A 12,324-nucleotide genomic window follows, 5' to 3' on the forward strand; every position below is an offset into this window, starting at 1 on the left:
CCAAGAGTTAACAGGTTGACAGCAATTCCCTTCATCCTCAGAAGTAAACAATTTTTTCCTTAGTAGTTGGGAAAAATGATTCAACAAATATAACATGCCTTCTTTATGCTCATACTATTATCGATCACCATGGTACATTTTGAAGAAAATCTAGTCATAAAAATATTTTTTAGAGGGATCAAGAAAAATAAAATCAATTAAATAAAAATTATGAATTTTAGATTCAGTACTTGAAAAATTTAATAGAAATTATATTTATATTTACAAAAAAAAAATACAGTCCAATGTTTTCTTTAATACATGAATAAACCTTATGCAAATGTATTTATTTTTTTAAATTCAAGCTTTATATGTGTAAATAATTTTTAAACCAAATTTATGTAACCTTTTGTCACAATAACCCAATACTAATTCTATTTCACTAATTTGGCTACAAGAACATTATTCCTTCCTTGTACTTTCTGGTTGAACCATTTCTGATGAAAAGGAATTTTGTGCTTACTCTCTCATATCCACCTCTCTAAGAGTACCTACCTATTCCTCTTACTATGATTAAACACACTCAGATATCTAACTCTTTTTATAAAATTCTCAATATTCCTTCACTGCCTGCTACAACAAAAAAACTTGTTATCTACGTAACTAAATATCGTTCATATACAGAGTTATCATAAAAAAATGGTGCGGTTTCAGTAATTCATAGGAAGATTGTAGGGAAATTTCTAGGTGTTTTATTGTTATCCCTGAAAGCCTCCAACCCAAAAGTTTGTTTATCAGCAGTTGTAACCACAACGTCAGTTCTTGTATTGTTGTTGCGGTGAGTTTAGTGAGTTACTATGTTCTCGGATAAAGACAAAGCAAAGTGTGTTTTAATGATACCTGAATTAAAATCCGTAATTTTAGTTCGACGTGAATTCGGAAGAGATCCACCACACAAAAATAACATAACACGTTGGTTCAAACAATTCGAAGAAACTGGATCAGTTAAGAAACAGAAATCAACCGGCAGACCAAGTGTACTAGACGAAACGGTTGAACTAATTAGACAATCGGCAATTAGAAGTCCTGGGAAGTCCATCTCCCGTCGAATTAGGTATTCCAAAATCAACAGTTCAAAATGTTTTACATAAAAAACTGAAATTACACGCTTATAAAATCCAGATACTGCAGGAATTGAAACCCGATGATGGTGTAAAACGTTACAATTTCGCTGTTGAAATGTCGGACAGAATAAGTGAAAACGAATCATTTTTAGATGATATAATTTTTACAGACGAAGCTACATTCCATGTGAATGGATGTGTTAACAGACAGAATTCACGAATATGGGGTTCTGAAAACCCACACGCAATTATTGAGAAACAACGCGATTCGCCTAAAGTTAATGTTTGGTGTGGTGTGATGAAAAATCGTGTAATAGGGCCTTTCTTCGTTGCTGAAAAAACAATTAATGGAGTTGTGTATCCTGACATGTTAACCGATTATTGCTTTCCTCAACCGGATGAACTCGAAAACATTCTTCAACTTCATTTCCAACAAGATGGTGTTCCCCCGCACTTCAATGCATTGGTCACGGACGCTTTGAACGAAAAATTTGGAGATCGATGGATAGGCCGACAAGGACCCATACTTTCGCCTCCAAGGAGTCCAGATCTGACACCTTGTGACTTTTTCTTGTGGGGGTACATCAAAAGCGTTGTTTAAACACAAAAAATTCGCGACCTAATCCACTTAAAAAACAGGATTAATGAAGCAATGACAACCATTAACGAAGAAATGTTAACTAATGTTTGGAGAGAAGTCTAGTATCGTTTGGACATTTGTCGAGTGACTGAGGGCGCACATATTGAAATTTATTAGTATGTAAAAAAAGTGTTTTAAAAGACAAATTTGAAAAATAAAAAACATAAACTGTAAGTAATTCTGTTTTAATTTAAACCATGTTCAAAACCGCACCATTCTTTTATGATAACACTGTATAATAAACATTTATTTCATAAAATAAATAACTAATTAATTAAATATTTTTTTTTTTTTTTGTTTTATGGTGATAAATTTCACTCATTTATTTATAAGAACCCTTCAAATCAATACAATAAATTTATACATACATTTTTCGGTTATGGCAAATGTTTGTTTTACTAATCACATTAAAAATAATAAGAGATAAACAATAGCATAGGTTAGACAAAATAGTTACAAAAGATACAATTGATGTAACCTTTGATAACACCATTACACAAGCATTGTTCAACATAAGTGTTTGAAAGGAAACAATAATCTTTTATACCACACTCATCAAAAATGTTAAATGATTTTTTTTTTTTTTGGAAAATAGGTGAACAGATAACTGAAGTCACTGATTACTCAAAATGAAAGACAAGACAACTTGCAAAAGAAGTAGATTTTTTCATACTTAATTACAGTAAGATCCAAGCTGGGATGAATAATAAATTACAAAAAAAAAAGAGCAGTTGCATTCATATATATTTTACGTGATGTATCAAAACAAAAGCACCATGTATAGTTTAGGCATTGGGCAGAACAAAGTAAGATAGGCTACATAAAAAGGTGTTTCCTAAATAGAATAAAATACAAAGGACAGAGGATATACAATGTTTATTTATTATAATGAGCTCAAGAGTGGGTGTCACCAAGGACTATTAGATGCACAGTATAATCAGTACTCCTGGGGTCAGCTGGTAATATAAAAGAGTCCACATTCATGAGAGGTGGATATGAAAGTAGTATATTAAATAAATAGTTAATGTCAGTAACATAACAATTAAGATAAGACTTTTAATTTAAATAAAAATAATAATCATAGATAATAAAAGGAAACAATGAAAAACTGGTTTAAAGAGGGAACCTCTACTTTTTTCTGTAACATCATCATCAAATTCAGTTTTTTCAAGTGGAGGTTTAACAGGATCAAATAATAATACTTGCTTACTTTCTTCTTCATTATCAAAGGTTGATCTGAAATAATACAAAACAAAGTATTTAATGTAATAAAAAATAATGTACATGAATTTATTTTAATTGTAAAAATATATTATCAAGTAGATAGATACAAAATATAATTTTTTAATAAATTTCATTATGCATAGCAATCAAAATCCTGTGCATCATCCTATGTATCCATTTATCTTTATCAAAATTAAAAAATATCTACGTATTTGTACACATTTATTTTAGAAAAGTTGTTTTCCTTTAATGTTTTTTGCTAAAATTCAATTCAAGGGATCTGAAAAGTGAACTCTCTATCAATTGAATTACTTGAATTACTTTCTCTATGAATTTATTACTTGTTCTCCAAAACAAAAGCCTTTTAAACAGAATAGTTTACATATCCTTCTCTATAGATTTTTTTTTAAGTTAGTGAGATTAGAATGCTGGTGCCAAATGTCTTGAAATTTTTTATAACAGTTGAGATTCTACTGATTTCTGAAGGTAGAAAAAATTGTTTTAAATTTCTTAAAACAAACCATTAAGTTCAGGTTTCCTAAATCATTTAAAACATTTAAAAGTTGTTAATCAGTCCCCAGAAGCAGATTTTTTTTTCTAAAAGGATTTTTCAGCTCTAACTGCATTACAACGTTTATTAGTTTAGGCAACATGCAAGTTAAAGGATTAAGGTGATTTAAACTTCTTCAAATACATCAGTTTTTTACTTAGCATTGAAGATAGAAAACATTTTGAAATTATAATTTCTAATTTGATTTCTTGTTAAGTTGATCTAACAAAAAGGAATTCAACCAACAGATCAAGATGAATTTGAGTTTTGAGGCAGTTTGGGCTCCACTACATTTCAGTAACCTGTTCAGTATTTTACAAATTACAATGTTGCGATATTTAAATTTTTACTAATTTAAGGTGACACAGATTTAATCTGTGACAGAGACCAACCTAGGCTGATCTATCATATTCTTGGATTTTTTACTGACCTGCAGAAGCAGAGCACTTAAAAAATAGTTATAATAGCTTAAATGTAGCAATATTTCAAGATTTTTCATTAAGTAGGTCAGGGAAATGGCATTACTCTTATCAGAAATTCTTGTTCAGTGAAAATGGCATTTGCACTCTGTGTTAAGAAGAACCACACGTACCATAGACTATTATGACCTTAATTTCTTATTGGTTATATCTTTTACTCTTTTTATTTGCATTTTTTTATTATAATTCCATTATTACAATTGATTGTATAGATCTTTATTCTGATATTTCTTCCCCAGTAATATTTAAACCAAATAGACAAGCAAACAAGAATCTTTTAAAAGAACGAGAATCTGTTAGTGTTGAAACTTAAATCATTATGTTTTAATTATATAAGTTTCAACACTACAAATCTTTTTTAGGAGCCTATCATTCATCACATTATCTGTTCCCACAACTTTACATTTTTTATTTTTAATCTGTTAAATAATTATTAAACCTGTTAAATGACTTTTCTTAAATAATTATCTTAATATCTCAGAAACATAGCCCCTGCTCATGTTGTATGATTCTATGCACATGTATGTATCTACTCAACTCTTTGCCACACCGCCACATTACTCAAGCAGTTAGTTAATGATTATCATAGATGTTATATTTCTAATGAAACAGAAATAACTTTATTATTTAGAAATATCTACACATTAATTAACCCAAACATTTAATATCTTATCAAAAATGTTGATGTGAGTGAATAAAACATTTCTACGGACAGAGTAAGTCTGAAAACTTCATCCCTGAACCAGAGGTTCCACAACCTGGAATAACTCAAAGAGTATAACAATCAGAAACTTTAAAGATGTAAATTAAAATGCTAATGGCCAAAATCATATTCAATAAATTGGTTCCTGTAAATCACTGGTGTTATCAATGTTAGATACAGTTTCACTGCTCCATTTATTACAGGCTAGAGACCATAAAAGTTAATGCCACTTATAAAATAAAAACAATTATTCATTACAAAAGCAAGAAAGATTACCTCTTTATCTTCTTTGATGTACCATAAAATTGATTTTCATTGTGAATAAAATTCTTATGTTTTCGAGATCTACTAACTGATGAAAGTGTATTTGGCCAACTATGCCCTTCTTTTGAATTTTGTTTGATTAAATCAATATTAGATAGATCTTTTACATGACTAGTTTCTTGAGAAGGATGATGAATGGATAATTGTTGATGGTTGTTTAGCAAATGAGGATATGTGCCATCTGCAAAAAATATGAATATGATTATATTAGAACAAATTTATCAAAATTTATAAGAATTATGCCACTTCAAGTTAGAGAAACTTATAAAAATAATCTTACGTATATAACAAGCAATAAAAGCAATTTTATCTCACTGATCTCCATAATCAAACTTTAAAAACATTTTCCCAGAAAGTTTTTAGTTGAAATCCATTAAACTAACCTCTCACATGCTACTTCTATTTTTCACCAACTTCTGCAGGCTTGTTATTTCTCAGATGCTGCAAAATTTCCATATCACTTTTCCACACACAAACTTCAACCTTAATTTATACATTACAAAAAATGATAATAAAATAAGATTTTTTACAAACGTGTTCCTTATCTTTTCTCTTTACTGACATAATTTTCTTTATAATTACTCAAACACAGGTTTGACAGAGTATCTCTAAAATATGGCTTCTATTTGTTATGTGTAAAATTTGCATGTTAAGGTTATTATCTTTGTTTTTGGACACAATTTCTAAAGAGTGATTTGCAAAGACTGATTTAGTTTTGAGTATTCTGCCAATATGAGTTTTTTATATCTATAATTGAATGTCCTTATGGTTTGTCCAAGGTAGCATACATTGCAGTCACTGCAATTGCAAATAGTCAATTGCATTGACTACATTTTATTCTTATTTTTAACGATAAATCAAATTTTATTGAATCCAGGTAGTGTACTTACTGAACTTTAATCTGGTTCCTGTATAATGTCAAAACAGTAATATAACTGCACAAAAATATTGCTCAAAAGAGAGGTAATTTTTTTTTTTAAATGTTATAAATAATAGTTAATCAGATTGTAGCATAATTACACATTTCAACAGAAATGAACAAGGGTTATAAAAGGAAATGCTCTGACATTTTCCTTAAGATCTAAGAAAGACTGAAGAAAGCTTAATCAGAATAGCACTACAAAGTTCAAAATTAATTACATATAATTACTTATAAATTAGAAGTGGTTATACATATTAATACATAAAAAACAAATTTTTTATGTCAAAACAATTTTAAGTTTTTACAAACAATTTTTATGTTTTAACAATTTTTTTATGTCTTTCCTTGTTTTTATTTGATTTTTTTTTTTTTTGAGTAATCATTAATGATATAGTTGTATAAAGATAACTAATAAAACTGGTATAAATTAAAATAATTTTGAAAGCATTAATTGCAAACATTTGAGTATATTTAAGGAACTCATTACACAGATATGGAAAACCCCATCTAATTAAGATAAAATTTATCAATTGACTATTACTAGTTTTGTACAAGGTTACCTTTCAATTAATTTTGAAAAAACAAAAAAAATTTAAAATAAACAGAAAAAAACCCTGCACATTTGCAACTCTGTTTCTAATCAGTGGAACTTTCTTCTTACAAAGCCTTTCTGGGACTAGTTACAATGTGTTTTGATCCTTAAACAAAGGAATATCCAGAACCACTGTTGTTAACAGTACTTTGCTTTATGTATAAGCAAATCACATAATTCAGTGTGTGGTATGTTTTTTATTAAGTTTGTTGTTTTATCAGATTTAATGTGTTTATAAATTTTATCTGTTCAAATGTGTTGAAATTGGTTTTATATTTTATGCGTAAAATTTGCATTTTAATAATACTGTCATTGTAAATGTGTTCTGTTTTTATGAGATGATATGCAAATGTTGATTCTATTGTGTGAAGTCTATTCCTGTTGTGCATATATTTCTTGTATTTGTAGGCAAATGTATTTCTAAACTTTCTGTTATATTTAGAGCACTCATACAGTTTTGCAAATAATTCTTAATTACAGACTAATCCTGAGTTAATTTGCTGTATGAATGCATTTTGTATTTAGTTTTGAAACCATTCCAGTAACCGTTCACCTGAATAATGCCAGTAATTTTGTATGGCTGTTGGTTGATGTATACTATCATTGTGCATTTTCTATCAATGGATGTGTTTTTGATTTACACAACAGTGTGTATATTAGACAATGTAGCATGTATAAGAAGCTGCATGTGCTGTGTGGCTAGTGATAAGATAGTTGTAAATAAGTGTATCAGTTGATTTTAGTTCAAAGTTAGTCTGGTTGGTCTGCAGTGTAGTTGTTAGGAATTATAACTGGTATATCAGATGCGGTAATTAGACATGCATCAATTGAACCTCATTTAAAATTGCCAAACAGATTTTTGAAGAAAAGATTACTGTCTTTTTGAAAATAAAACAAAAAATCATACAGAAAACTAAAAAAGCACACACACTGCCAAACAGTAATCTTAGAATATAAAAATTAAAATGCAACAACTGCAATAAGTACTTCATTGGACAGGCTGGACACACCATTCATACACAAGCGTGACAATCAAGGATCACATATAATATGGAGAAACTTAAATATACACATATATACACAGCAATATCAAATTTTATAAAAAATCACCTTAGAGAAATTCTACACATGAATACACTTGTAAAAAGACATTGACCATACATGTAAATTTTATATGTAGCGGATAAAATCCAGATATAAGCTCACTTGATCAACATGAAACTTACAACCCCACTAAAATTGACAAAAACAACATATTAAATAAGCAAATATACACAGATTGAAGAAAATATAGTATTTGGTAACACACTTTTCCAACTATTTTAAATTTTGACTGGTATGTTTGGTATTAGAGCTTAATTTTGAAATGTAAATAGTATATTAAGTAATATAATAATATAGTTAAATAACAGTGAATTCAATTTTTTTTTAATGACCCTTACAGAAACATGACTTCCTATAACTTTACTGTCTTTAGTGTACCATTACAACAGAATATACAGCATTTCAAGGTGATATGAAGGGTTATTTCTTGCCTTCCTATGTAACAGGTTGACAGTGCAAGGCCAAGCAGACCAGTTATACTAGATATCTGAGAATTATCTTTGATGTCTTATTAGAAAAAAAAGTAAAATTCTATTAGTGAATGATTGGGCCCTCTTAAACAGGTAACTCATATAGTTTCCCTCAGCAAATACTAGATAGTGCTGTGATTGTATACAAAACCGCATAGTCAGTCGCCATGAACCCACAGATGAAAGCACAATGGGTAGAGTGGTTTATTGAAATAAAATCAGACACACAAGTTGGAGTCAATTTTAGAACTCAATATAACTTACAGTTACCCTCCAGAATAAGAATTAGTTCATGGTATGATAAATTTAAAGAAACTGGCAGTGTTGAACATAAGAAGGTTGCAGACTGGCCTAGAACATCAAATGAAAAAATGGGGATCATTTATCAGTCTTTTGTTCCCAGCTCTGGGAAGTCAACTTGCAGTGCAGCACATGAGTTGTATTTTCTACAATCTACCACTCACAATGTTTTGAAGAAACAATTAAAATTGCATCCTTATAAATTACAAATATTGCAGCACATTACAAAACAATATCACACTGCTAGAAAGGAAACTGCTGTAGAAATGATTGAAAGAATTCAAAATGATGATTATTATATTAAAAAAGTTATGTTCTCAGACGAGACTACATTTCACATATCTGGAAAAGTGAGCACTCAGAACATTCAAATATGAGTATCAGAGAACCCACATGTTATACTTGACCATACTAGAGATAGTCCAAACATTAATGTTTAGTGCAGATAGCTTCACGATTGTGTGATTAAGCCTTTTTTCTTCATGGAAGCAGCAGTTAACAAGAATATCTATCTGCACTTGTTAGAAGGGTTTGCTACCTCAGCTTAAAAGTGGTTGAAGAGTTACAACCTGAAATTATATTCCAACAAGATGGAGCCCTGCCACACTGGGGTTTATTAGTACGTGAATCACTCTATAAGACATTCCCAAATCAATGGATTGGACATAATAGACCAACTGCTTCACCACCTTGATCACCAGATGTAACTGTATGTGATTTTTTTCCTATGGGGTTTCATCAGATAATGTATACAAAACTTGTATAGTGAATTATGATAACCTTAAGGAGAAGATTGTTTAACACATTCGAACTCATAATTGTGCATATGTTTCAACGAACATGGCATGAGATTGATTACAGGTTGGATATTTTGCGAATTACTAACGATGCTCATATTGAGCACCATTGCCAGTGTTGCCATTACTAGTGTTGTTCACTATTGGTTGCTTACGGTTTTGTTTTTTTTTACCTGTAATCAAAGAAATTGAATGTCTATGAATACAGGTAAAACAGAACTTTCAGTTTTAATGTTTCAAATTCTTACAACCCGTTTTTATATCTTAATAAATAGATTATTTACTCAATAACAATCAAAGTTGTTCAGATAATTCTTGAACACCCATATTTTATTGCTAATCAACACTATCTTGCAATCATTGTTCTACTAGTTGGGATCCAGTCTAAGAAACCAAGTGATCTAAAAAAACTACAGGTACATTCACTACACAAACAAGGGATGCAACTCCTACAAGACCTAATTTAACAATACTGGCAATATATCCAGAATCTCAAACAGAATATTTGCTAATTACTTTACTTAAATAGTTAAAAAGCCATTCTAAACTAATCCAACAAAAACTAATTTCCATTGAGATCCTATTATCGTTCAGTGAATGTCTAGAAATTTAATTAAAATTATGTTCTACAGTGCCTACCAAGAAATTTGCCTATACATTCTGAAACATTTATACAATTAACCAATTTAACTTTTCTTATAACTGCCAAAACTGTTTTTTTATGCTGAATATCAATCAATCTCTACTCCTCACTGTTTACTTCTAATTTAATCCATTGGCATTTCTCATGATAATCAGATTAATAATATGCAGATAAAAAATAAAGTCTGATTGTAAGATTCATACCCTCTGTCAAACTTTGGAATCTGATTTTAAGAACCAGAAGCATACCATCACTAAGACAAAAAACATCCACACGATCTCTCAGGATACCCTCCCTAAATTACCCCTGCAAAAAATTGTAATGATAATATTCAAATTTTTCTTTTCCAAAATGCAACCTTCAGAAAAATAAAAATATCATAAAAGAGAAGGAGAGTTTCCCTTGCTGTACATTATTCCCTACTGCCAGTAGACCCTGAATTATCAAAAATTAAAGTATTACGATATTCAGCCTTTTCTTTTTGAAAATGTGTTCTACCATCAAAAAATAAAAAATCATTTTTAAAAGAAAAGGTTAACACCTTCTTGCTCTCTCAAAGTCCTCATGTATCCTATAATCTCATAAATTTAACCCTACAGTTTATCAAGCCTCTAAGTTAATTATAAAACCTTACCCCATTAATTTATAAAAATTGGAACTTTTATATTTCAAATATCTTTGTAAAAATGTTTTCTTTCTTCAGAAAAATTTAACAAAGAGATCGGAGAGAATAAGTTTAGGCCTTCTTGTATCCTCATGTCCTATAACCCTAACACTCTTAGTTAATAAAAAAATTTTAATTATATAATATCGACAATTTTTTTGTATAATATGTTTTATCTCCAGAAAAGAACAATAATGCACAAGAAGTTATAAACCCTTCTCTGCTAGAGGCCTCTAGCCTCTTACCCTTCTCAAATAACAAAGACTGAAACATATTGAAATATACACCATTATTTTTCAATATTCTACCTTCAGAAAAGATATCAAAAAATACATTGATGTCGAAGAGGTTTCTTGCCCCAAATGGGATCTTGCCCTCAACTTCCTAAATTTCAATCCTCCTTACCCTGCAAGGGCCTTTGTCCCTTTCATTCAAAATTGAAAGCTTGACTTTCAGTTACTTTCAGAGAAGTTTCTTGAGATTAGTAAAAACTATGATATTGAGTTTGAGCTCATTTGTTCACCTGGTTACTAAATTTCTTTTGCACTTTCATTAACAAAAAAATAAATTTTATACTCCAAATAAAATTTTTAAACTACATTTATCAAGTACACATAAAAATCAAAATGATGTCAAAGATCTCAGTGACTCCTTATCAACTCAAGCCATCAGTTAATTAAAACTGAAGTTATTTCCTGCCTTAATATTATGAAAATTAAAATATCTAATGTAATAACCATTCTTTATCAAAACTTCTGTTTTTGGATTAATTAAAAAACTCAATTGTGTTGTTCATATCAGGGCTCAATCTCTTTAGCCCTCTCATAATATCTATCAAAAAACAGCTTAATCACATCATGTAATCTTACCACAGAACAGCAGTACCAGGTTTAACTAAATTTGCATAGAATGTCAATTAAAAGATGACTGAAACATATTTTTCTATCTTTTTATGTAAAATACTTATAAATATAAACCTAAACATTACGTTTATATACTGAAACAGCCTAATGACAGTCCTACTTTCATTAAGAAAGATGGTAAACTTTAAAGAATTGTAGATTTATGTATTTAATTTACAAAAACTATTCTTACCCTTAAAAAGTAATTTCTTCTTCAAGACATTATTGTTAGACTCTTCAGCAGCTGAACATATCCCAAATAATATTATCAGTAAGATATGATTCCGTAACATAAATTGCATGGTTAACATTACTGGTTTTTGTATCACTGAACTATAAAAGTAATACTACAAAAATATTTAAAATAAAGTTAAATCCAAAATAATCTATTTTAGGAAGTAATGATTTCTTGGTCACAACTGTGGAATATTTATCATATTTCATAATATTTGCCCTATATGTTGATTCACACTTATATCTAATCTATATTTCCTTTAAAAATATATTTCTCTTTTTCTCATTTCCTGCTAATAGTTATATTACACTGAATTTTTCCGCCCAATATGCATAAACCTTCTATCTAATCTTGCAGGTTATCAACTGATAATTAGTATTTTCCACAAAGAGAACAGTAACAAACAATACAATGTATTTAAAATTCATGTTATATTCTATTACTAATTTAATAAGGTGACATCACTAAATGAATAATTGGAATTATTCATTGCGCTCTATGAATAATCGAAGAGTTCAGGCACACAAACGCACACATGTACATATACACACACACACACACACACATATATATTCAAAATTCTGATGTGGACAACACATGATTTCCTTGTGTGCCTATTAAATTACTTTTACACATTTTTTTAAAATGAAAAATACAAAAATTTCATTTCAT

At 29.4% G+C, this 12,324-nt stretch overlaps 1 protein-coding gene across 1 annotated transcript; it reads right to left on the reverse strand.

Moving 5' to 3' along the window:
- Window positions 1-222: 222 nt before the first annotated feature.
- LOC142319375 (uncharacterized) lies at window positions 223-11,857 on the reverse strand. Its single transcript, XM_075356589.1, has 3 exons — window positions 11,611-11,857; window positions 4,976-5,204; window positions 223-2,979 (listed from the first exon to the last, which is right to left on the reverse strand). Exons 1-3 carry the CDS (start codon window positions 11,726-11,728, stop codon window positions 2,805-2,807), a joined length of 522 nt encoding a protein of 173 aa, XP_075212704.1. The 5' UTR covers window positions 11,729-11,857; the 3' UTR covers window positions 223-2,804.
- Between the last annotated feature and the right edge of the window lie 467 nt (window positions 11,858-12,324).

The sequence above is a fragment of the Lycorma delicatula genome, chromosome 2 (assembly GCF_047948215.1).
Source record: "Lycorma delicatula isolate Av1 chromosome 2, ASM4794821v1, whole genome shotgun sequence".
Taxonomy (NCBI): Eukaryota; Metazoa; Arthropoda; class Insecta; order Hemiptera; family Fulgoridae; genus Lycorma; species Lycorma delicatula.